The sequence below is a fragment of the Micromys minutus genome (genome assembly GCF_963924665.1).
Source record: "Micromys minutus genome assembly, chromosome: 4".
NCBI classification, from domain to species: domain Eukaryota; kingdom Metazoa; phylum Chordata; class Mammalia; order Rodentia; family Muridae; genus Micromys; species Micromys minutus.
The window spans coordinates 38922690-38947796 of record NC_137973.1 but is presented as its reverse complement, the minus strand read 5'-3'; the positions used below and the strand labels follow the sequence as shown (position 1 = coordinate 38947796).

At 52.0% G+C, this 25107-nt stretch overlaps 3 protein-coding genes across 6 annotated transcripts; 1 reads left to right on the top strand and 2 right to left on the bottom strand.

The window, feature by feature from the left end:
• Positions 1-1477: 1477 nt before the first annotated feature.
• On the top strand, positions 1478-9982 carry MOV10 (Mov10 RNA helicase; the record flags this gene model as incomplete). Its single annotated transcript, XM_080916008.1, has 17 exons — positions 1478-1860; positions 2083-2318; positions 2489-2693; positions 3335-3469; positions 3673-3841; positions 4912-5066; positions 5317-5493; positions 5606-5753; positions 6043-6201; positions 6426-6529; positions 6681-6778; positions 6867-7083; positions 8226-8343; positions 8493-8684; positions 8813-8887; positions 9687-9812; positions 9890-9982. The coding sequence occupies 17 exons, from the start codon at positions 1478-1480 to the stop codon at positions 9980-9982; spliced, it is 2790 nt and encodes a 929-aa protein (XP_080772134.1).
• Positions 9983-11156: 1174 nt separating this feature from the next.
• On the bottom strand, positions 11157-16958 carry RHOC (ras homolog family member C). Of its 3 annotated transcripts, none has more exons than XM_080916219.1 (6): positions 16832-16958; positions 16542-16608; positions 13679-13842; positions 13054-13174; positions 12656-12786; positions 11157-11744 (listed from the first exon to the last, which is right to left on the bottom strand). In XM_080916219.1, the coding sequence occupies exons 3-6, from the start codon at positions 13832-13834 to the stop codon at positions 11571-11573; spliced, it is 582 nt and encodes a 193-aa protein (XP_080772345.1). In that variant the 5' UTR covers positions 13835-13842; positions 16542-16608; positions 16832-16958; the 3' UTR covers positions 11157-11570. The 3 variants fall into 3 exon arrangements, with proteins under 3 accessions (XP_080772345.1, XP_080772344.1, XP_080772346.1); XM_080916218.1 differs by having other exon boundaries at positions 16537-16608; positions 16832-16956; XM_080916220.1 differs by lacking the exon at positions 16542-16608 and having other exon boundaries at positions 16832-16865.
• A 2961-nt stretch (positions 16959-19919) lies between these two features.
• Positions 19920-24706, bottom strand: PPM1J (protein phosphatase, Mg2+/Mn2+ dependent 1J). 2 transcript variants are annotated; one of them, XM_080915501.1, is made up of 10 exons: positions 24370-24706; positions 23028-23142; positions 22346-22630; positions 22040-22152; positions 21729-21813; positions 21129-21247; positions 20873-20936; positions 20608-20715; positions 20365-20516; positions 19920-20210 (listed from the first exon to the last, which is right to left on the bottom strand). In XM_080915501.1, exons 1-10 carry the CDS (start codon positions 24690-24692, stop codon positions 20060-20062), a joined length of 1515 nt encoding a protein of 504 aa, XP_080771627.1. In that variant the 5' UTR covers positions 24693-24706; the 3' UTR covers positions 19920-20059. The 2 variants fall into 2 exon arrangements, with proteins under 2 accessions (XP_080771627.1, XP_080771628.1); XM_080915502.1 differs by having other exon boundaries at positions 20421-20516.
• Between the last annotated feature and the right edge of the window lie 401 nt (positions 24707-25107).

Below are 25107 nucleotides of genomic sequence, written 5' to 3'. Positions count from 1 at the left end.
TCCTTTCTGGGGATGAAGGAGAGAGGCAGAGAAACAGGTATGGGACACAAGGAGATGTTCTGAACCACAGGACCTTACCATGTGCTCTTACAAGTGACCAGGCTGATTTAACCCCAGTAATGGGTTACTAAGGATCACCACACACACAGTTGCTAGGATAGGCTGTAACAACCCAACAGTCCCAAAAAGCACTGGGGGAGGTTATCACTCCTCCAGATCTTGACTTTGTTCATCAAATATGTCATATGTTTGGGACCATCCTCAGTCTCCTGGGCCAAAAAAGGAAGTGAAGGGCTGCTGAAGGTCAAGTTCAGGCTCTTTGGCCTGCCATGAAAAATGATCTGGCTCTGCCCATCTCTGCCACCTCCTGTCACCCCTTTCTTTGAACATTTCACTGTAGTACAAACCAACTGTATGTGGCACTAACCATCACTCTCCCTTACTGAGGTCTGCTTTGTGCCAAGCACTGGACTAAATGGTTTCCTGCAATGTCCATACCTCAAAGTGAGCCTTGTGCTGACCCTTTAAGGCAGGTCTTCAATCCCCATCTTACTTTGTCTTTTTTGGAGGGGCAGGGGGTAGAGAGTAGGGGTTGGTTTGGGTTGGGTGGTATTTTTGTTTCTTTGTTTTTCCGTGCTAAGGATTGAACCTCAAACCTCACAAATGCTAGATAGCACTCTTAGCTCTGAGCTCCATGGATCTCAATAGTTCAAGAAAGCAAAGTGGGTGGGGTGGCCCAGCTGAAGCAGCTGAGATGCACAGCCCCACTGTGCTCACCCATCAGTTTGCTCGACTTGTGCTGCCTTTGCCCAAGTGATGCCTACTCATTCCTCAGAGGCCTTCCCCTGCCCCAGACAGTCCTTATTGCCCTCCCTGGCTTGGGCCAGTGAGCTGCTTCGGGCAGTCTCAGGAAGTGGGCACCATCACCATGCCTGAGTGTACCTCCAGGCCTAGATGTAGGTCTGGTAGCTTGGAACCACCCTGCAGCAAGTGCAGTGCCTGGCACCTAACACGCCTCCGTAAGTGTGTGGAGTGGATTACACTGAACGCCAGGTGCTGAGCCTCGAGGCGTCCTGCTGACCACTTTTCCTGTCTTCACCTCTCTAGGCACAAAGCCAGGCTATTTGATCTCGGGAGAAGGATCCTTCCCCTTCCTGCTTGGGTTCCACCTGCACCCTTTGACTTCCGGTGGAAACTGCTGTCCGATCCGCTACCTTGCTCACACTCTGGACATCTCTGCTCTCTCTGCCCCCCTTTCTCAGCCCTCCCCACAGTCTGGGCCCTGCCCATTCCTATGAACCGTCTTTTTCAGCTTCCCCTGAGCCTTAGCTCTTTTCACTACACTTTTTTTTTAATGTCCCCAAAATAGTTTCCCATTTTCTCTCTGTCTTCCCTCAGTCTTCCCAGCCAACAGCCCAATATTAGGCTTTTCTTCACAGTGCTATTTAAGCCAATTATTTTGTGTAGGAAAGCCCCAATGCCTTGCTTTAAGTTGTTAAAAATTCCTACCATCCCTAGCCGGAGTCTGCCTCTGAGTCCCATCCTGCCAAAGCAGGGCTGTTGTGTCCCTGCACAAAGCAGCCCTCGGGACTTCCCCAGCACTCTCCAGAGCCACCCTGCCTTCCCTCACTTCCCAGTATCCTCTGCTTCTGGCAGCTATGGGACCCCTGCCCCTGGCTTCTCCTCCATGCTGTATGGAATGAAGATTGCAAATCTGGCCTTCGTCACCAAGACTCGGGTCAGGTTCTTCAAACTCGACCGCTGGGCAGATGTGCAGTTACCAGAAAAGAGGCGAATAAAGCCAGGGTCAAACATCAGCAAACAGCACAGATCACTGTTGGCCAGGATCTTTCACGACAGGTGTGTGAGTGTATGCCCTGTGAGTGGGCTGGGAGGGTTTCCTCGGGCTAGGGTGAATCCAAATCCCCTCAAGGGAGGAGTAGAGGCAAGGAACCACAGTAGAGGTGGTTCCCAGCACATCTGACACCACCAACCAAGTTCCTAACCCTAAAACCTTTACCAGGGCAATTCCAGTTCAAAGTCCTCCCTCCCCACCCCACCCCCGACTCCCACTCTCCCCAGGGCTGAGTATCTTCATGGAAAGCATGGTGTAGACGTGGAGGTCCAGGGACCCCATGAAGCCCGAGATGGGCAGCTCCTTATCCGCCTGGATCTGAACCGAAAGGAGGTACTAACCCTACGGCTTCGGAACGGAGGAACCAAGCCCGTCACCCTCACTCATCTGTTCCCACTGTGCTGGACACCCCAGTTTGTCTTCTACCATGGAGAGCAGGACCTGCCCTGCCCACTGGGCCCGGGTGAGTGCTCCTCTGCGGTGCAGTAGGCCTCAGGGGTCTCTGTCTGGTTGACTCCTTCCTTGTGATGGGGGTGCTGGGTTGGTTCGATGCCTCACTCAGCTACCTCTTCCCAGGTGAAAGCTATGAACTCCATGTCTACTGTAAGACCAGCATTGTGGGTTACTTCCCAGCCACCGTCCTCTGGGAATTGCTGGGACCGGGGGAGTCAGGATCAGAAGGAGCAGAAACTTTCTACATTGCCCGCTTCCTGGCTGCTGTCGCCCACAGCCCCCTGGCTGCACAGTTGAAACCCACAACACCCTTCAAACGCCCCCCTCGGCTCACTGGAAACCCTGTCTCAACCAACCGGATAGAGGAAGGAGAGCGGCCTGACCGGTAACTAGATAATGACTACATGGGCACTTGGGAAGACAGAGCCCCCTTCCCCATCTGCAGGGTACTCCTTCCTTCCGCTGGGTACATCCCTTCCATAGCAGAGGAGCAAGCTGCATGGGAGTAGCCGATCCCGGGATAGTACAAGAGCCTTAAATGTCCACACTGAGTGTAGAGGCTCTGGCACTGTTCATACAAATTCATAGAAGGATAGACGTTTTAAAATGGTGAGTAAAAAATGAAAACCGTGTAATTGGGTCTTTATAGTTATATGTTCCTTTTGTTAATGATATATCTGTATAAACAAATTTACATATGGCGTGTGTGAGACCCTGGATTCTATCCCAACACCACAGTCACTCAAAAGACCATGAATGCATGCCTGTGACTCCACCACTGCTTATATCTGTATATTTTTTGAGAGTCAGGCTGTGTAGCCCAGGCTGGCCCCCAATGCATAAACCTTTTGTATTTTCCACTGCCGGGTGCCGTCCTTTGCCACCACACTGCCTCCATAGAAAGCTCCTGACCAGACCACAAACGTCATGGTAGGAATGTTCCCTGCAGGCTCCATGGGGACATTTCTAGCCTCTTTGAAGATGAGGGGTTTCTGTGCTTAGGACATGCTTTCTTTCCTTCCACAGAGCCAAGGGTTATGAACTAGAGTTAAGTTTGGCCCTGGGGACCTATTACCCACCCATCCGCCTCCGACAACTGCTCCCTACCCTTCTTCAGGGACCAAGTATCTTCACTTCCCCAAAGGAGGTTGCTGAGATCAAGTAAGTACCAGCACTTGGGTGATACTCCCTTGTCTTTCTCTTTCTGCTGCTTTCTTCCTGTCTGCTCACTTACGGGTTCACCTTGAATAGTCCTTGGCACCCTCAGCATGTTCAGTGTGGATACGAATGAAAGGGTAGAACCCCAGAGCGGGGCGATTGTCTGACCCACCATGATCCTGCTGCAACGCAACCATCCTTACCAGGGCCCAGTTGGAGACAACCCTGAAGTCCAGGAACTATGAGGTGAAGCTCCGACTGCTGCTGCACCTGGAAGAGCTGCAGATGGAGCATGACATCCGGCACTATGACCTGGAGTCGGTACCCATGACCTGGGACCCTGTGGACCAGAATCCCAGGCTGCTCACACTGGAGGTTAGGGCTCAGACCTGCTGTGGGGAGGGTGGGCCCATGTCAGTCGGCTAGAAGGGTGTAAAGGGGTAAACAGGACAGCCGGCAAACATTCAAAAATGGCTCCTATTTCAGGGGCATATGGGCAAAGAGCAGGGTAAGATTCCTGTCCCCCAAAACATGCCAGAACAGGGCAGTGTGTTTTCTTTCCACTTTATTTTAGTCAGGGTCCCATGTAGCCCAGGCTAGTTCTCCTTTGTCTACCATCCAGTGCTGTGTTTATAGGTATGGCCCACCATACCCAGTTCATATGGGTAGTAGAATGTTATAATCTAGATTTTTTCTACCAGCTGTGTAACATTGATGAGTCCTTTGTCTTCCCAGATTTATTTGATAATTCTGAGACCCATTTCAAATGTTCACATTTGGTTATGTGTGTGTGTGTGTGTGTGTGTGTGTGTAGTGTGTGTGTGTGTGTGTGTGTGTGTATATATATATATATATATATATATATATATATATATATATATATAGTGTGTGTGTGTGTGTGTGTGGTGTGTGTACAACATACATAGCACACATGTGGAGATCAAAGGACAGTTTACAGAGGTCCATTTTCTCTTTCCACCATGTAGGTCCCAGGGATCGAACTCGCGTTGTCAAGCTTAGCAGCAGGCACCCTTACCCACTAATCCATCTCATCAGCCCTCACATTTTGAATATATACACACAAGCTCAGACCTGCTCATGAGAATGGATTAATGTACAGAGGTGCAGGGGGGAAGGGAGACAGCTAAGATGATGAGGAAAAGGTTATTCCAAAGAGTCTGCACCAAGGTACTAAAGGCAAAACTGGAATTGAACTGGCCAAGAAGCAGCTAGCTGGACCGGGGACATGGCAGCATCTTAAAATCCTACCCTGGGGTTCTTGGATTCCTAGTGTAGATTCCTCTAGCAGCCTGTGGTCCTATCCCAGATTCTTACTCTGCCTTGTAGGAGAGGAAAGTTGGGGCTCTGAGGCCAGAGCCTGGGGCTGAGGCCCTCCAGTGGTCACCCATTGGGTGGAAAAACTTGCTTTTATTTGTAACCTGCAGGTTCCTGGTGTGGCAGAGAGCCGTCCCTCAGTGCTACGGGGCGACCACCTTTTTGCCCTTTTATCCTCTGAGACACACCAGGAGGACCCTGTCACCTACAAGGGTTTTGTGCACAAGGTGGAACTGGATCGTGTCAAGCTGAGCTTTTCTCCAAGGTGAGTGTTGTGCAAATCACCAAGCCAACCTTCAGGCGTCTAAGTCCTGGACTTAGGTCTTGCTTTCTAGAGTACTAGGACCCTGGGCACAGGGTTCACAAGCTGTGTGAACGGCTTCCTCTCCCAGAAAACTTTGTAAGGACCTTTTGGAAAAAGGGAGGAGTGGAAAGGTGGGAGGTAGAGAGGGTCCTGACTTTCTACTACCCACTCCACCTAACTACAACTCTCTGACTTAATTCTTTGCCCAAAGCCTCCTGAGCCGATTTGTGGATGGGCTGACCTTCAAGGTGAACTTTACCTTCAACCGCCAGCCCCTTCGGGTCCAGCACCGGGCCCTAGAGTTGACGGGGCGCTGGGTGCTATGGCCCATGCTTTTTCCTGTGGCCTCCCGTGGGGTCTCGCTGCTACCCTCAGATGTGAAGTTCAAGTGAGACTGTGGGCAGGGGCCCTGGGACTACTTGGGGTGTGGATATTGGGAATGGAGTCCCAGAAGCCCCTTGGGACTTCAAGTTCCTATACCTAGACCCTCTGTCTGCCAGGCTCTATGATCGGAGTCTGGAGTCGAACCCTGAGCAGCTGCAGGCCATGAAACACATTGTGAGGGGCACCACCCGGCCTGCCCCCTACATCATCTTTGGGCCTCCAGGTACCGGCAAGACTGTCACATTAGTGGAGGCCATCAAGCAGGTGAGGCTGAGGCATAATCCCAAGGCCTATACTACTGATTCAGGCAGCCCCAGCATGTGTCTGCAATTGTATTGTCTCCAGTCACCTGAATGTTCCTACACTTCAACAGTCACCCAAAGAGGAGGTAGGGAGTTAGAGTCATTATAACTGTTGAGTGTTGGTGTGTAAATATGCAGACTGAATTTACTGATCACCAGCACCAGGGTGTCATCAGGACTGGCAGGTGTCTGGAGGCAGTCTGAGTCCTCTGCTATAGAACACGTTTGCCCAGACTATCTTTTTGTCTCAGGTAGTGAAGCACTTGCCCAAAGCGCACATCCTGGCCTGCACTCCATCCAACTCAGGGGCTGACCTCCTCTGTCAGCGGCTCCGGGTCCACCTGCCCAGCTCCATCTACCGTCTCCTAGCCCCGAGCAGGGACATCCGAATGGTACCTGAGGACATTAAGGTATGTAAGGAAGTACAGAGGGCCAAGGGACAATGGATGCCTGGGAGGTTCTCAGAGCACTTGAAGACTTGCTGTGTGACTTTGGGTGGGTCGGGACCCCTCTGGGGACTTCAGTTTCCTCATCTGCAAAAGGAGGGAGGCAGGTAAATAAGTGGTCCAGAGTCAAGGGGAGGCATGAGAAAGGGAAGAACCAGGCTGATTTCTGATACTTTTGTAACCCATAGACCTGCTGTAACTGGGATCCTAAGAAGGGAGAATATGTGTATCCTTCCAAGAAGCATCTGCAGCAATATAGGGTCTTAATTACCACCCTCATCACTGCCAGCAGGTAAGGGGTGTATAGGATTTGTGTCTTAAGTGCTAGGAAAAGTAATGGGGTGTAGGGCTAGGGAGAGAGGCAGGGTGAACTGTAGGGCCAGAGCTCAGGTTTGGTAGTTGGGTGCCTGAGAATGACCCCCTGCTTGGCCTGACACTCACAGGTTGGTGTCAGCCCAGTTTCCCATCGATCACTTCACACACATCTTCATCGATGAGGCTGGCCACTGCATGGAGCCTGAGAGTCTGGTGGCCATAGCAGGTGAGGGGGCTCAGGATGGGTTACAGGTATAGCACCCCACACCGATCCGGCAATCCCACCATTTAACCTTTCTCCCCCTGCCTCCCAGGACTGATGGACGTCAAGGAGACAGGCAATCCTGGAGGGCAGCTGGTGCTGGCAGGAGACCCTCGGCAGCTGGGGCCTGTGCTTCGGTCCCCACTAGCCCAGAAGCATGGACTCAGCTACTCTCTGCTCGAGCGCCTGCTCACCTACAACTCCTTGTATAAGAAGGGCCCCAATGGCTATGACCCCCAGTTCATCACCAAGCTGCTCCGCAACTACAGGTGTCACTGTCCCCTCCTGCTGCTCCTTTTAACGGTGCCTGTTAGCTGGAAGAGGGGGTTCTCTTTGTAACCCCCTTTATAGCTGCTTGTCTTGGGACTTACCAGGTTTTTGAACTAATGGTTTATCTGCACATTGAAGGTCGTCAGACCAGAAAGTGGACGAATCTAAGTTTCTTTGCAATCCAACAAGAAATAAGAAAGGCAGGGAGCATATAGCTTTCCTTAAAAGTGTGGTTGGTTGAATTACATATGCAGCTGAGACCTTTATACTTGTGACTTTTATATTTTGGTTGGTGCTAGGACTTGAGCCCAACCTTGCACATTGCTTCAAAGTATCTGATGTGCTGATTGTAGGCCCCCAACTCTCCTCTTCCCTTTGAGATAGGCTCTGTATTGCCTATGCTGATCTTACCTCTTGGCTCAAGCAATCCTGCCTTAGCCCCCTGAATAGCTAGGATTGTAGGTGCACACCACCCTCACCATCTTCTGTACTTCTAGTAAGAGAGTTTAGACATCAGTACTTAGGTGAGCTATAGACCATGGCTGCACATGCCTGGAAATCCCAGCATTTGGAGGTTGAGTGAGATGGTTTAAGGCTAAGACTTGGCTACACAGTAAGATGTTGTCTCAAAAAGGCAGGGTTGAGATGGGTGGGTAAAAGAACAGCTATACATACCTAGCAAGCCAAGTTGGATTTCCCAAACCGGTGAACCTACATGGAAGGAGAGAACTGACTCCGCAAGGTTGTCCTCTGACCTCCACACCCATGGCATTGCATGACTACCCACACCACTCAGTGATAATTGTAAAAGTTCTGTAGGTGCTTTTTGTGCCCATGCTTAATAGTTTTGGGGTGTGATGTAGTTAAATAGCGGGGATAATAGATGATACTCGGTACACTTAAACCTGAGAGTGAGTCCTAATTTCTTGTTTTTATTTTTTATTTTTTTTATTTTTTTTAAAAAGGAACTTAGCCGGTGAGAGCCCTAGCCTGACTGCTTATTACAGAGCCACATTTGGCTTGGCTTTCTGTGATTTGGCAGCAGACACTGGGTGGCCAGAGGCTGGGGTGGGGAGCACTTGAAGCAGAGCTCCCTCCCTAAGAGGTCTTTGATCTTGCTCTTGCTCCTCCTGCCTCCTAGGTCTCATCCCACTATCCTGGACATTCCTAACCGGCTCTACTATGATGGGGAGCTGCAGGCCTGTGCAGATGTGGTGGATCGAGAACGGTTCTGCCGCTGGGAGGGGCTGCCTCAGCAGGTGAGGCCTAGCCAGGCAGGGCTTCCTCCCGAAGGCACAGAGCCCTCCCTCTGTTCTTATGCCCTGTAACCCCTGATTCCCTAGTTGGGTTGGAGGGTGGGAGGCAGGGAGATGAGCCTGAAGGTTTCCTCTCATTTCATGCTGTCCAGGGCTTCCCCATCATCTTCCATGGCGTAATGGGCAAAGACGAGAGAGAGGGCAATAGCCCATCCTTCTTCAACCCTGAAGAGGCTGCTACCGTGACATCATACCTTAGACAGCTCCTCGCCCCTTCCTCCAAGAAGGGTAAAGCCCGCCTGAGCCCCCGAAGTGTGGGCGTCATCTCCCCGTATCGGAAGCAGGTCAGCCCTCAATCCAAGGCTAGGACTTCCCTCTTTGCCCGCCAGCACCCTGGCCAGCTGCCTGCCTCTGTCTCCCTCTTGTTGTGAGGGTGATGGCATGAGAGAAGGGCACCTATCCCTCCCTCCAGGTAGAAAAAATCCGTTACTGCATCACAAAACTTGACCGGGAACTTCGAGGGCTGGATGACATCAAAGACTTGAAGGTAACATTAACTCCCTCTTGAGCCCCTTATCTTGGCCTGCGTAAGGTCCTCTCCCATCCTTTTGTCTCAAAATGGAAACAGGTGGTTCCCTGCAGGTGGTTCTAGGCGGAACCTGGCAGCCTGCCTGTTTACTAGCCCCTGTCTGTCTTATCTTTAGTAGGCCGAGTGGCCTCTGGACCAAGGATAAAGTCCAAACTCCCTAGACCAACCCCACCTGTCATGTGATAACATCTCCTAGCCCCGCACCAGACTTTAACTGTTCTGTTCCACAGAAGAAGCCCGACATCTATTCAGATTAAAATCATTTAGAGAAGTTACTTCCGGGGTCCCACCCAGATAATTAGTATAGCTGTCTGGAGGCAGAGCCAGGGCACTATGGGTGGGGTTTTGTTGTTATTGTTTTTTTTTTTTTTTTTTAAAGATCCACAGGTGATTCTGATGTGTGGAGCCAGATTTGGAAAAGTACTGCTCTATGATTTACAGTCCTCTCCCTCGGAAATTCTGAACAAATTGGTGGCTATCTCCAGGGATGAGAACTTTGCTCGGTTCATTCTTTGCAATACCACTTGCTTTGCTTTGAGCCGTTTCCAAACAACCCCCCCTCCCGCCCTATAACTGGCTCTGTCCTTCAGACCTCTACAGCAGGCCTCCTGTCCTCTTCCAGGCTCTGCCATCTTACTCAGTCCCAAGTACCCAGGGACTCGTCCGCACCTCCCTGGCGCTTTGTCCCCTAGAGCAGGTCTGTTGCCGTGATGCCTCTTAGGCCTACCTGATCTAAGGCCCTGCCTCTGCACTCTAGGTGGGCTCTGTGGAAGAATTCCAAGGGCAAGAACGCAGCGTCATCCTCATCTCTACGGTCCGAAGCAGCCAGAGCTTTGTACAGCTGGATCTAGACTTTAACCTCGGTTTCCTTAAGAACCCCAAGGTTTGCAGGCTCGTGGGTGGTGAGGATCCTGCTACAAGGCCTGTCCCTTCTATGACATCACCGCTTCTTCCTTCCAGAGGTTCAATGTTGCTGTCACCCGGGCCAAGGCTTTGCTCATCGTAGTGGGCAACCCCCTCCTCCTAGGCCATGACCCGGACTGGAAAACGTAAGCTTTCCCAACCCCCATAATTGCTCTTAGGGACCAGGAGCCCCAGCCTAGGGCAGGTGCATCCTTACTAAGCACTGGCTGACTACTCCTTAGTCCCTGTATTAATAGTGAAGGGGAGGGACTCTGCCTCAGACGGAGCAGTGCTGAGTGTATACCTCCAGACTCTGCTCAGCACAGCTTCCCATGTTTGCCAATGTTCTGTACCCCACAGATTCCTGGAGTTCTGTAAAGAAAACGGGGGGTATACTGGATGCCCCTTTCCTGCCAAACTGGACCTGCAACAGGGACAGGACTTGCTCCAAGGTCTGAGCAAACTCAGCCCCTCTACCTCAGGTATGGTTGAGCCACGGTGGGCCAGGCAGGTGGAATGTGGGAAGAGGACAGGATAACCAAGTATGTCTCCTTTTTCCCTAGGGCCCCGCTGTCGCCAGAATCTCCCCCAGGAGCGGGAGGGCCAAGAGGGCCTGTCCTTACAAGTAGAGCCAGAGTGGAGAAATGAGCTCTGAGGACACAGCCGCCCCGCCTTCTCACACCAGCCAAGCCTTATTGCTGCCTATCCCTGGCCCAGAACCCAGCTCACCTGTCCCTGCAAGAGATGGGAAGGCCGGGAGTTTACAGCCCAGACCCTTCTGCCCCTTCCTCTGCTGGGGAAAACATCCCAAGCTGCTAAAACTGGAGGAAGGGGGAGGAGGAAAGCTTTTTTACCCTCTCCTTCCGAGTGCTGGGATTGAACCCAGAGCCTCAAATATGCTAGGCAAGCACTCTTCTGCTGAGCTGCTTTAAGAAAAACAAAATGCTGTTCTATGCAAAAGCCTCTTGCTTATGTCTCATCAGCCTGGTCTTGCTTCCTGTGCCCCCAAGATGACCCTCCAGGAGGGTATCTGCCCAGAGTCACGCCCCCTTCATAGCTGCTTAGAGGGGAGGAAACCCAGTGGACAAGGAAACCACCCACAGACTTTTCTATGTTTAGCCAGTGGTACAGACCACTCCCCTCACCCACCCAGGCAGTCAGCCAAACATGACCTCATCCTTTACTCTAGACTCCACCCTGTCCCCTGCTGCCTCCGCCCCCAGCCTGGCCTCTGCAGACAGGGGCCCAGCCTAGCCAGCAACTTGGAAATGAAGAGAAAAAGATGAGACTCCAGGCTCACAGCCAAGGTAGGCCAGGAAAGACACATGGTGCAACCTTTGACCTTTATTCATGGCCTGCCCTCCCACCAAGTAAAGTCAAAATACAAGGCTACTACCCAAAGCAGAAACCCGAGTCCCTACCGTAGATTCCTCCTGTGAGCCAAAAATATATAAAGTGCTGGTGTGTAATATGGGGAAGGCCAAAGGGACTAAGAGCCCCACCTCTGGACCAACGCATCAGGAGGAGGAGCTCTGCAAAGGAAGGGCAGGGCACCAGCCTGATTCCCAGAGGCCGGGAGGAAGCCCCACGTGGGGCTGAGGAAACTCATGCAGTCCTGGGCAGAAAGGAACCAACAAAGAAACTGGCAGCATGAAGTCCTACAAGGATGGAATGGTGGGGGGCTAATTTGTACCCCTGTGAAGGGAAGGGTGGGAGGGTTGAGGAGGCTTTGGGGAATTCAGAGAATGGGACAGCCTCTCCGGCGCTTATTCTTCCGGACCTGTAGGCCAGCCCGAGTAGCCATTTCAAATACCTCCCGCACCCCTTCCTTAGTCTTGGCTGAGCACTCAAGGTAGCCGAAGGCACTGATCCTGTTTGCCATGTCCCGGCCTTCCTCAGATCGAACCGGCTCCTGATGAGACAAGATACAGGGTCAAAAGAAGGGGTGACTGAGCATCCTCCAGACTGGCCCTGCAAAATTCCTAGGTCCAGCTCTTGGACAGTTTCCAGGCTGGGGACATAAGACGCAGGTTGCCATTTCAGAATTCTGATGTTCCCTCCCCCCCACCCAGCTTTGCCCCTACAGTGAACAAGTGCCTACCGCCCTACTGACCTCTGTCCTTCCTCTTCTCTAGTGCAGTGGTTCTCAGCCTCCCTAACACTGCAACCCCTTTAATACAGTTCCTCATGTTGTGGGGATTGCACCTCCCCCAACTATAAAGTGATTTTTGTTGCTACCTCATGACTATAGTTTTTCTACTGTTGTGAATCATGATGTAAATACCTAATATGCAGAATATCTGACATGCAACCCCAAAGGGGTCAAGATCCACAGGCTGAGAGTCGCTGCTCTAGTCCATCCTACATAACTACATAACTACCAGGATACTTTAACACACACACATCTGTCCCCAGTTAAAATCTTAATTCACCTCCCAAGATAGCCTACCTTCTTACCTTCCTCTAAATAAAACAGTCCACTGGCTAGAGTCGTTCAGCAAGTCTATGAGTACTTACCCCTTTGAGCCTTCTTCCAGCCACGTATGGTGCCCTCCCTCCCCCGGGGACTCTAAAGCACAGCTCCCACACCCTCATTTTAGCAAGTGGATGAGGATGGTTTATTTATCATCTTTAGTAGCCCCACCCGTAAAAAAAAAAAAAAACAAGCACCCTTGGGCATGTGAATTCTCTGACACTTCAGTTACTGGAGGACCGTTCTAGTTCCTCCCAACATTCCAAACAGAACAGCAGGAGGTGAGCATCCACGCACCTGCCTGCCCGCCTTCCCTCCCCCTCCCTCACCTCTGGTGCTGCCCCACCCACCTGTTTCATCTTGGCCAGCTCTCTCCTGGTGTGCTCATCTTGCCTCAGGTCCTTTTTATTCCCTACTAGGATGATGGGCACATTGGGACAAAAGTGCTTCACCTCCGGGGTCCACTTCTCAGGAATATTTTCTGTAGAGATATACCCAAAATGTGTAGATGTACTCACGTAACTACAGAAGCCTGGTCTTCGATAGCAGCCATGAAGTCTACTGAGCAGGCTGTACCTTACATAGCTCAGCCCCTTGTAATGGATACCTGTGTCCACCTCCTCCCCAAGAGCTACTGTCTCCATAGCAAAGGAGACTTGCAGGACCTAGATGCTCCCAAGACTCCTCCTCCTCCACAGCCTCTGAAGATGGCAGGTACCAAATGCTCTCAGTCCCTCCAAAGTCTTACCTAGGCTGTCAGGACTGTCGATGGAGAAACACATGAGAATGACGTCAGTGTCCGGGTAGGAGAGAGGCCGCAGGCGATCATAGTCTTCTTGCCCTGCTGTGTCCCACAGCGCCAGCTCCACCTAACACACGGAGCTATTGAGTAGCTTGCCTGAGGGCCCCAACCCTACCACCTTGAGGCCCTCTGAAATCACTTGTCCTATAAACTAGCTGAACATCTTCCCACTAGCTATGTGCTGAGTTGTACTGACCAGTCATAAAACCAATGATACACTTAACTTAAAAATTTAGGATGGGCTTGGTCCTTGTGCAGTGTGTATTGCCACTGTAAGCCGCATTTAGTTCTTAGGTCAACACTCTGGGGGAAGGCCTTGCCCTCGTTCACATTTTACAGCAGGGAGAGGTTAAGCCCAGAGGCCAAAGGGACTTGGCTCAGATTCCAGAGCCAGTATGTGGTCGAACCAGATAATACATCCAGGTTTTCTAGGGCTACAGTTTCACTGCCAAACTAATGCTGGTTCCAGGGAAATGGGTGCCCATGGGTGGTAAGAAAGAAGGACATCCATGGGCCCAAGTGACTGGGGGGGACAGGGTTCTCAGGAAAGCAGGCGATTCATGGCGTTCACCTGCTTGCCGTCCACTTCGATGTCTGCTATGTAGTTCTCAAAGACAGTAGGGACGTAGACTTCTGGAAACTGATCTTTGCTGAAGACGATGAGGAGGCAGGTCTTCCCACAGGCACCATCACCCACAATCACCAGCTTCTTTCGGATTGCGGCCATGGCTGAAACTGGCAGGCAAGAGGACAGTGGGGATCTGAGGAGGGGTGAACCAGTGAACCCAAAAACACTTCTCTAGTCCACCCCCTCCTAGCCAAGAGCCAATCCTGCAGGCAAAAGACCTTGAAATGCTGGTCTTTCTAGATGCATTAGAACTGATCAGGAGGAGTACAGGACCCAGAGAAATGCTCAGGTGTGCCGCCTAAAGACCTAGCTTTATCTGCCTCACTTATTGGTTTTATTTATTCCCAGGATTTTGACAGCATTAATAACCATAGATTGTCCCTCAAGAGCAGTCATGCCTGCCTGGTCACAAAAAAAAAAAAAAAAAAAAAAAGCCAGCTACAGGTGTTCGGAAAAAGCAAGGAACACTTGTAGAGCCCCCTAAGAGCCCCTAGGTGTCTCTCCCTGGACACACATACTTTCTTAGGCATTTTGAGAAAAATCTTCAGGTCTCCAGCTAGCTGCCTGTTAGGTAGATGGTGGCCTTCCCATTTGAAAACAAAGTGACAAAGTCTTTCTTTCAGGAGGCACATAAGCATGTGGCGGTCAAAGAACAACTGTGTAGTCAGCCTACCTTTGCATAGGTTCCTGGAATCAAACTCAGGTAATCATGCGGGAGGGATCTGTGAGAGGCTCAGTGGGCAAAGGTGCTTGCTTGCTAAGCAAGCATGATTACCTGAGACGGAATCACAAAGCCCTGCTTTAAGAGCTGTCCCAACACTTTGTCTAAACCTCACTGAGCCTCGGTTTTCTACTTCTGTCAAGGTTTAGACAAAATGTAGGGATAGCTCTCAAAGCAGGGCTTTGTGATTCCAGCTCAGCTCACCTACATGGCACTTCACAGGTGAGACCAGAAGCAAAGAAGCTAAGCCAGAGGACAGTGGAAGAGGTAGACTGGCTTTCCTGACCCACCCCATCTCTTCCCCAAAGTCTCAAGTCACACAAAGAAAGCTCAGTCCTGGCAGTCATGGGCAGGCAGCCTTCCCTTCCCAACCCCCCCTTCCTGGGCCTGGCAGCCACACTCAGTCACTCAGCCCCTGACAGGGGACAATGACCACACTGTGGGGAGCCACACATCTATCACAGCATTGCTGTGACTGAGCTAAACCCACTTGGGAATCACCTCCACCCACCCACTCTCCGGAACAGCCCCTTTCTCCTCATGACCCTTAGGCCTTGCAGGCGCCTCCCTGTGACTCAAGGTAAGGAGTCAGCTTCTCAGAGTTTATGTGTCCTGCACCCCAGCACACATGGACAAGTAGTTCATATCAGGGGGAGCTGACCAGGTCAGTTAAGTCTCTAGGCTGACATAGCCTGGGAGGGATAGTGCCAGACAGCTCTAAAGTAGACACGCAGGGAAGGCTGTGGGGGAGGGGCTAGAGCCTGGGCTGGGAGGAGCCTCAAAAGAAAAGACTGGAGAGGATCGGTCTAAGCTTTGACCAGGCAGGGAGCAGTTAAGAAGGGGACAGTAACCTGATCTCAGCCCCAAACTTGGCTTTTCCTTTCAGTCCCATATCCTGTCTGGCTCCGCTGAACTCCTTCACTTCCTACATACCACCAGCTCAAACCCTGCCTTTTAGGAGCCCCAGGCTGATTCTCCTCCCTCCCTAAACACACACACACAAGCACACACGCACAGCGGGATGTGAGGGAAGAGGACATTAGTCACAGAGAATTTATAGGAGCTGAGTATGCACAGCCACACTTACCACCCCCCACCTCAAGGGGTTTTCCCTAGGACCCCCAAAAGACTAGGAAGAAGGCATTCACTCTGCGGAATTCTCCTTCAAAAGTGAGAGCTGAGAGGTATACCCGGGAAACCCACAGGATTTCTTCCAACTACCATGAATTCAACCAGTCTAGCTGAGAGTATACAGGGTGGCTGAGACAGCTCCAACCCAGGGTAGGCAGTGTAGACGGAGAGTGAGGACAATACTAAGCACTAGTCACATCCCCATGCATGTGCCACAGCTGTCCCATAGCAGCAAGGCGACTGAGCATCTAATGGTGGGAGGCAGAGGCCCGAACTTCGTGGCTGGGTTATAGCCCCCAGCTCAGAAGATTTTGCATCTAGGCTCTGCTTAGGCTAGAAGAATTGGGGACTCAGGCCAAACCAGGACATTAGGCCCAAGGCCAAAATGGCATGGTCTGGCTAACACTCCCCGTGAAAGATGGCTCCGGAGGAAGTGCCCCACTAACCCTAAGAGAGACAAGGTAACGTCACACGGGGCACGTTCTGGGACCTTCCCTGGGACAAGACACTAGCCCTTCTTATTCTCCAGATTTTTCCAGGTGATCTAACAGGCCTTTGTACTCTGCTCCCTTGAGATCAAGCGAGGACTCACTTTTCAGGCAACACCTTTTCCCTTTTCCTTAGCTTTAAAGCCAGAAATGAAGAAAGAGCTGGGCCCCAGCTTTCTGCCCAACCCCCTAACACTCCCAAACCTCCCAAAAGGGAGGGAGAGTTGTGGATTGAGGTGTTTTATTCTTTTTTCCCCCTCCCTTCACATACACAACAGAGGAGCAGGATCTTTCCTAGTCTACTCAACCTCTTAGCTCAGATCAGCTCCAAAACCCGTCTAGGGCGGTGTCCAGACCCGCCAAGCAGTGGTAGCCCCCAATGGTCACATCCCGCCCCTATTCCCGCCATTCCCCCATCCCAGGCCAGAACTCCCACCCCTAGCCAGCCCGAGGCCCTGTACCTTACTCTACGCCCGGAACTGGAGCGTCTGGGTAGAGTCGCTCACGGAGATCCAAGTATGTCTCTGGCCCAGCTAAGGAGGTCCGGAAAGGCAAGACTCAGAAAGGGAAAAGTCTCTGGGCTCTGGTTCGAGAGCTCAGGAGGCGAGTGCCTGCCCCGCAGCTCTGGGAGCTCTTTCATGCCCCGCCCGGAACCCCCGCCTGAGTCGCTCCCGGAGCGATCCCGGACCCGGTTAAGTGCTCTCCTCCGGGTCAGTTCACACGATGCCTCGCCACCCACCAGAAGGGGCCCGGTACCTTCTGCTCCGCCGCCTCCAGCTGCGCGGCCGGTGCCGGAGGCAGAGACTGACCCGGGCCCCGCCCCACTCTCCAGCACCGCTCGGGGCGGGGCCGTCAAGAGAAGGGGGGTCGACTGGGGCGGCCCTTAGCTTGGCCCGCCTCCGCTCCCAACCCCGGGCAGCCGCAGGTCACCTCCGCTCAGGACCCGGCATGGGGCGTGGGGCTGGAGCTGCAGAGACCGTGCCTAGAGATGTCTAGATTGCTGGGTGGTGAGCGGACCGGTGAGACCCCGCAGGACTCGGCCTCTGCCCCACTTCCAACCCATGGGGGGCGGACCCGCTTCGGGAAAGTTGAGAGGCTCCCAGGGTGGGGTCAGCGAGGGCCACTGCTGCCCTCGCGTGGCCAAGCTGCCCTCGATGCTCCTGTATCTCCTACACCCTAGCCATGACCGAGGGGACGGGTTAGCAGAAGCTGCCCACTCTCTTCTCTAGGAATCACTGCAGTTAAGTGCAACGTAACGCTTTACAGAGCCTTGGAGGCCTTTTGTGATCTGCAGTCCTCAGCCACCATCGCCTTACAAGTCCCTTCCTTCCTTTGCCGGGAATTTCCCTACGTCCTGTTAGGAGCACACTCCTGGAAGTGCTTCCGTGTCCTCAACTGGAAACTGACCTCATACTCCTATTGTATTGTTGTGTTGTTGATCTCAGTCTGACCTGTTACTTACCTGATCGTATATCTCCTTCCTTATAAAGGGCCAAAGAAGTGGGTGTATGAGGAAGTCTACTAATATTTTACATGCTTGTGCTGGATCCTTTAAACACACAGGTCTCTACTCTGGAATAAGTTAGCCTGTTCCCTTTTGCCTGTAAAGAAAGTGAAGCCCAGAGAAGTAGCTTCTCCATGATTTGTGACATCAGGAATTTACAGTGAGGTGACCCATGATAACACATAAAAAGCAAAGGTAGGTGCATCTCTATGAATTAGTTCCAGGCCATCCTGGGCTACCTTGAGACACTGTCACAAATAAAATAAAATGTGTATATATATATATATATATATATATATATATATATATATATATATATATATATACACACACACACATATATATACACATATAGACAATCAGTCAAATTTACAGTCGGGGCTCCCAGGCAGGTGATGGCTCTCTATTGCCTGCCATGCCCCTGCTCCAACCAACCTCTGCTCATCATAGGTCCCAACAAAGATTTGCCAGAACAAATGCATGTCCAGTGGAGTCTACTGCAGGTGCAGCTGGGCAGGGGGTTCCTGCCTGTAACCTCAGCAGAGTTGCCACAAACTCCAGGCCAACATTGGCTGTGGAGTAAAACCGTTTCAAATCCAGGCAGACACATACGTAAGCACTCACTCAGGATTAGAAGTACCAGCCATACATCTGATAACTGAGGTGAAGGGCGTGTTGGCCACAAGGCCTCTGAATGCTTTCAGTAAACATTGGTTGAGCATGAACTGAAAGCTGTGTACTAACCATGAAACTCTGCCTTCGGATAACTTACAGTGTAGCCAGGCAGTGGTGGCACATGCCTTTAATCCCGACACCCGGGAGACATCTGTGAGTTTGAGGCTATCCTGGTCTACAAGCTAGTTTTAGGACAGCCAAGGCTACACAAAGAAACCCTATCTTGAACCAAAGAAATAAAAATAAACAAACTTATAGTCTAATGAACACAGACAGACACTCAAAGATAGTTAAAAGTTCTTGAAGCTTTATCACTTGAACTCTGCCCACCCCACCCACACCCTTTAGTTCTTACCAGGTAGTGTTGTTATCCACATCTTACTGAGACATGGAGGCTCAGAGAAGTTACAGTGTTTGGGGGGTCAAAACACTCAGACTTAGAGTCCCTGCTCTTGAGGCTGGGGAGATCGATTGCTCGTGGTTAAAAGCACTGGCTTCTCTTCCAGAGGACCTCAGTTCAGTTCCCAGCACTCACGTGAACACAGCAGCTCACAGCTGCCTATATAACTCCAGTTCCAACACCCTCATACAGACATACATGCAGGCAAAACACCAATGTGCATGAAATTAAAAAAATATTAAAAAAAAAAAAAGACAAAGAGCCCCTGCTCTTAATAGCTACTTCCCATTGGCTCCTCCTCTAGACAGGGATAATTCTAGAGGTAATTCGCCCTGGCAGCATCCAGGGGCTGTAGCCTACTCAGTCCTGGAGAACAGATGAAACAATCAGGAAAAGGTAGTGTGAGATATCAAATAAGTTGGAGCTATGACAAGTCACAGATTTTGGAGGAATGAGGATGGTAAAGCTAGAAAAGGAAACAGTAGTTGGATCACATTAGGAAGGTTCCAAGATGCCATGCTCAGGATTTTAACCTTAGTTCTGTTCTGTTCAAGGTGTAACAATGAGTCACTGAGGTTAGGAAGCTGGTTTAATAAAGAGCTCATGTGGTGATGAGGAAGGCAGAAATAAAGGTAAATATGAAAGATCTCATAGTCAACAGTATGGCCACACATCCCTTAGTAGAGATGTTATGGGAATTGTTGCTAGAGAACTTCATCATTGTGTGACTAGCAGTAAGCCTATATACATAAACACAGCTCGGCTACATTGTATAGACCATCATGTAGACAGCTGATTTCCTGGAACATTTCACTGAAGTAGCTGAGAATTGTGAAGACACATAAGCCAGGTGTGATCAGCTGCTGGGTTACTAAACTGAGCAGCCATGAGGGTGCCCACTGACAGGATGAAACAGGAGAATTATTCATGGGGGAAATTGTGAATTTGGTTTAAGGTGTGTGGACTGGGAGCACCAGAGTTCTGAAGAGGAGATGGCTTGGGAGACAGCTGGCATATGTGGGTTCAAAGCTCAGCAAAGGTTTGGTCTAGACACCCAGACTTCACAGACATCCACAGATGGAAGAAGCCACAGATGGGGACACTTGTGGCAAGTGTGTGGAGTAGGAAAAGGGGACAGCAGAAGAATCTGGGCAAGCCACATTTTAGGGACGTTCTGGTGTTCTTTCCATTGCCTGCTTTTCAGGTTCTGGTCAAAGCAAATAATGACACACAAATGACACACAACGTTTATCCATCTGGTTTATTTCCAGTTGCTGTAATTTTGGATCTAGTGGGCATCTGTTTATCAAATGGCCACTCAAGGGACACAACTTCCATGTTTGGGCTGGAGAAGGGTGACAGTGAAGAGGCTGAGGTGGCAGTGAGAGGGACAGGGCCGAGCCCATCAGGAGTAACTGCTGCCTGGCCCTCCCAGGGGGATGACGAAGACCGAGATGTCATCCCCGGAACCCAGCTTGTTGTTTGGGAGACGCCAGCCACGGTCCCGGGGGATTCCCCGGGCCCCCAGGACCAGAGCTTGGGCCAGGGCCGTATACCTGCCAGGAGTACATGTGTACATTCATGTACCAATACATGTATGAGAAGACAGATACACAGGCCCATATGTGGGTCTCCGAGCTTTGTCTCCCTTTGCCCCTTCCTTCACCAGGACTGCCCCTCCCCCTGACACCTTGCCAGGCCACTCCCTACCTGCTGGGATCATTGGGCTCATAGGTTGACAGCACCCTGTCCACAGTGGCAGCTACCTCAGAGTCATTGGTCACATCCCACAAGCCATCTGTTCCCAGGACCAGCACATCATCTGGACAGTGTTCATACTGGGTCAGATCATACACTCGTACCTAGTAGGCAGAGAGGGAGGCCTGCGATGTTAAGAGGGCCCTGGGTAAAAAAGCCAGTCAGAGCCTCCTAGAGGAAAGAAGGCATGCTCACTTCAGGAAAGCAGGAGAGGAAAGGCTTGATGGGCAGAGTAGAACTGCAGACCTTAAGGTTGTGGTCTCCCAAGCCCCGTGTCACCCCAATGGTAGCCATTACCCGGGCCTGAGAAAGTGAGAAAGAATGCTGCCGTTTAGTTCCTCTCTCAGACTCACTGAGACCATAGGCTCCTCCCACACCTACTGTTTTGTGAAACCTCCACCTCCCTGGACAAGCTGTGATGGGTCTCCCTGCCCTCTCCCACTCCTACTCAGGGTTTTACCTTTTTGCCCTCCCCACAGACCAGAGGAAACCTGAGATCCTCCAGCTCAATCTTTTTGTAGGCCCTGAGGAGAGAGAAGTAGAGGAGGCATCACCCAGGTGGCACAACCCCTACCCCTAAGAACAGCAAATCCCCCACAACCCCTTCCACATCTTTCCCAACTTCCAGCTTGACCCAGCCTCCAGCTTCCACCTTACTGCTGGTGAAGGACTGGTTGCTTTGCCATGGGAACGGCCCCAGCTCTGAGGGAAGTTACCAGCCAGTCATATTCTGGTCCCTGTACAGCATCCTCTGCCCTAGTTCCTTGGGCTGAACTCTTCGGGGAAACTCAAGGTGGGTGAACTCATTGCCCAGTAGTTCTGGTTTCAGGAAGCCCTGAGGGTTGGGAGGGGCCAGACGGAAGAGAGGCCATTTCATTCATATCACACCCTGATATGACATAATAGTTGTTAAATTATAACAGATCCTTAAATTTTACTGCAAGCCACACACTCCTCTAATATCAATATGAATGAACTGGCTCACCCCTCACCGCACAAAGGCTAGTGAAGCATGAACCTTGAGTAAGCGGCTTGTCAGAGGTAACACATTAGCAAGCTAGGATTCATCCCCAGGTAATCCTGATAGAGACCACACTAAGATAACTCTCTTGCTAAAGCCTTTGTTATTCTCACCCCCCCCCCCACCTCTGATTCTACCTCCTTCCTGGAGCTACAAAGACAACCTGGGCTCCTTCCTGCTATATCATCCCTGCAGCTCACCCAGCACCCCACAGTCCACACGGCCCCTTCCCAGTGAAAAGCTTTGAGAGGCTTGAGAGGAAAGACTGGGGATAGGAACTTTAGCCCCTACTCACAAGCAGCTGAAGACGCTGGCGCTCTGTCTCTGGTGTGAACTCTCGAGACATTGGAATGATTTCACCATTCCGGACAATGATGGCCCTGCCCAGAGACAGGAAGATTTGGACCTGGTTCTCCCAGTCTGAGTGGAGAATTCCACGCAGGAGGACCACACCCTCCCCATAATGAACCTGATGATTCCTTGTCTGGGTCCTCATCTCTCCATTCCCTGTGGATATATGTCCAACCTTTCCTTATATCCACTGTCTTACTGATCACTCCAGTCTTTAATACTTAACCCACCACCCAAAGCCTTCTTCCCACTCACCTGCTGTCACCTGCATTAGCCACATACATCTTGCCTAGCAGGTACACCACAACCAGTGCACAGCAGCCCCCTTCCACTTGGTGGCCACGCCGCTCCCGAGCCATCTGTTCATCCTACCAGATGAGGAAGGGTCGAGGGAATGGAAAAACCTGTAACTCTGTTTCCTGCCCTTCTCCATGCCTTCCCAGGCCAGGGTGGAAGAGGACCACATAGGGTAACAGAACCAAGTTCACCCACCCACCTCCACCCCACCATGTTGTCTAGAGTGCCTACTTAGCACATTATTGGCACGAGCCACCCACTCACCATGAGCTGGAAGGCGTTCTCAATGGCCCCTACTACCAGGCTGTCATGGGTCACTTCCTTCTGCGGAGTCCAGGACTGAGGGCTAACCAACTGTGAAGAACTAGAGACTCCTGGGGTTCCCGGAGTGGATGGGAGACAGAGGGGAGGTGGCAAGGGGTCCTGAAGTATTTCTACTAGGTCCTTTAGCTGTTCCCGGATGTGGCGATGCAGGAGCCGAGAGGCCATCTCAGCTGCTCCGCCACCAGCGTGCCCATCAAACAGGCCCCAGTAGTAGAAGCTGAATCCCTGGTGAAGAAAAAGTTACAAAGTCAGTAGGGACGGAGGGTGACAGGGTAGAACAATCCTGTAAGCACCCATATAAACATCACAAGGGAGACCTGAGTGTGTTATTAAGGCAGTTTAGATTTATTCACTTATTCATGCACAGCCTACTGTGTCAGGAGAAAAGAGGAGCCAAGCTCAAAAACTGAAGAATGCAAAGATCAGTACTGATTAGTTAAATCACCCATAAGTACATGAGCAGCCACATATGAAATGGAAGAGTAAACTTTCCTAGCACTACTTAAGGCTTCTGTGGCAGTGGGAGAACCTCTATACTTCTCCAATTTAGGACTAATGCCAGAGACCCCTGGGGAGTGGCATCCTACATCTCTGGAGGTTCAGGAGGGTGATGAAATGTTACCTGGTTATGGCTAGGCTCCCTGGAGGCCCCTGTAATGCTCCTCCGGCTTTCCACATACACGACCTCACAGCAAGCCTGGTCCTCATTGTGCCTGCTCTTGCCAGCATTGATGACCCTGCCAGGCCAGAGTGTCCCACACCAGGTTAGACACAGGCTAGGTCCTGGAATAACCCCTACCTTAGACTCACACACACACACACACACATCCTCTCCTGCTTGCTGGCCAAACTGAAAAAGGTCACAGCTGCCTGGGCTCCAAGCCAGAAGGGAAGAGGAGAAGGCAGGGTCAGCAAGAAGTACTGTCTGGTGGCAGAATGTACAGCCTCATAGAAAGGCCCGCAACAGTAACTGCCTGCCTCAGTTCCTCCATCCTTGGCAAAAGAAGCTTCCTGGTGCTGGGGGGGGTGTGGCCAGACAGGAACAGTAAGTTTTACTCCACTGCCAGTCAAAATTCTACATCCCATCTCCAATCTCAACAAGCTCAGACAGTGATTCATAGGCACATTCACCTTCATGGGCACATTCACCCTCATCCTAAAACGACCTAATGAAAGTTCCGGTCTTAGAGTGGGGAACTGCTCAGGCCCAAATCCGGTATGTAGAATCACCTGGACTGGGCAGGAATCTCTTAGTTACAAACCCCTTCTACGTGGAAAGCTAAGAGAGGAGCGGGGCTACCCACCACCTCCATCCACGACCTCAGTGCCCCCATCTTCCTGGTGGCGTGGCTTGGCTTGGCTTTCCCTAGAGATGATTTTAAAATATACTACTAGTTCTGAGAGCACGCTGCCTCTTGGGCTCGTGCCCAACCAGCACCTGTCTACAGACCCACAACCAAAGGGAGTCCTCGCGCTCTGCGGGCGGACCCCTCCCCCGCCCGGGAAGCCAGAGTCCTTCTGGTGTCGCAGGCTATTTCTGGGTATGGAGGGGGAGGGGACCTGTAAGAAGGACAGGGAACTGGGGCGCTGGGGCCAGGAAGCGGGTGAGCGAGTCTTTCCACCCGCGATCTCCTTGGCAAAGGGAACTAGTCCATCTCAAACCTCCCTTCCCTTAGCCTGTGAACCGCGGGCCGTGACTGGGGAACCCGCCAACTCATCCTCGGTAGTGCTCCCTGCGCCCTCCCTGGGAGGGGACTGTCCTGAGCCTGTGAGGGGGAGGGTGGGTAAGGTCCTGAAGATGGTTGTGGAGGTTGCACCCCTTCCGGGAGATGGCTGGGAGGGGTGCAGGTTCCTGGGATGGTTCCCTGAGCGTCCTGCGGCGGGGGACGCATCCCAGCAGCCGGGATGCGTCTCCTGAGGGAATGGAAGTGCCATCCTCATCTGGGAGCCGCGGGGGCGCTCACTCGGCATAGCCTGTGCTCCAGGGCAGGCGGCGACCGGTGTCCGGGGGGCTTTGCACAGCCCGGCCTGCGTGGTCGTCGGCGCGTCGCAGACCCCCAGGGCTCAGCTGCAGAAAGGTGGGTCGAGAGAAGCTCACTGGAGTCTCCGCGGTCTTCTGGGGCGCGTCGACCTCGTTCCCAGGTTTCGATCCGGGGCTCTTAGGCGTTTCTGTGGCGGCGGGAGGCGCTGAGGTAGCTTTGGGCAGATCTGGGGTCTTGGAGCGCTGGGAAGAAGTGCCACTCGAGCTCACCAGGTGCGCCACAGCCGAGCGCACCCGGTTTAGCATGCTGCCTCCGTGCCCCGCCCTCGGCCGTGGCCCCGCCCCCGGAGAGACCCCGCCCCTAGGGCTCCAGGTGGGCGGTGCCCACTCTTGGTCCTTGACAAACTTCCCGGGGCCACCCGAGAACGGTCCCACCCGCTCCTCGCCTCTTCTCCTCGGCATCCCTGCTTTGTCCCGCTAGAGTGTCAGAGGGGAAGGGCCAGTTGTAGGAAAAAAGCGGAACGAAGGAAACAATTCAGTCGTACTGTAGGTTAGACTTCCGCTAGATCTAATCCGCTAGAATTTGCCCATTATGACGAGGGTGGGAGATGCAACCTCCTCGCGCTCCGTTCGGGATGGGCCAACCCGCATGGAGAGTTATGGAGCTCATGACTTCAGAGCGAAACATCCTCTTGGGTGTGAAGGGCTTGGTGTGACAACA

Excerpts from the sequence above, each read along its gene's own strand:
- PPM1J (XM_080915501.1), bottom strand. The coding sequence starts at position 24,692 with ATGCTAAACCGGGTGCGCTCGGCTGTGGCGCACCTGGTGAGCTCGAGT. Across the intron at positions 22,631-23,027 it reads GGGAGCCTAGCCATAACCAG|GGATTCAGCTTCTACTACTG; the intron begins GTAACATTTCAT and ends TTTCTTCACCAG. Across the intron at positions 21,814-22,039 it reads GCTAATGCAGGTGACAGCAG|GGCCATCATTGTCCGGAATG; the intron begins GTGAGTGGGAAG and ends GTCTCTGGGCAG.
- RHOC (XM_080916219.1), bottom strand. The coding sequence starts at position 13,834 with ATGGCCGCAATCCGAAAGAAGCTGGTGATTGTGGGTGATGGTGCCTGT. Across the intron at positions 13,175-13,678 it reads TCGAAGTGGACGGCAAGCAG|GTGGAGCTGGCGCTGTGGGA; the intron begins GTGAACGCCATG and ends TCCGTGTGTTAG. Across the intron at positions 11,745-12,655 it reads AGCTGGCCAAGATGAAACAG|GAGCCGGTTCGATCTGAGGA; the intron begins GTGGGTGGGGCA and ends TTGTCTCATCAG.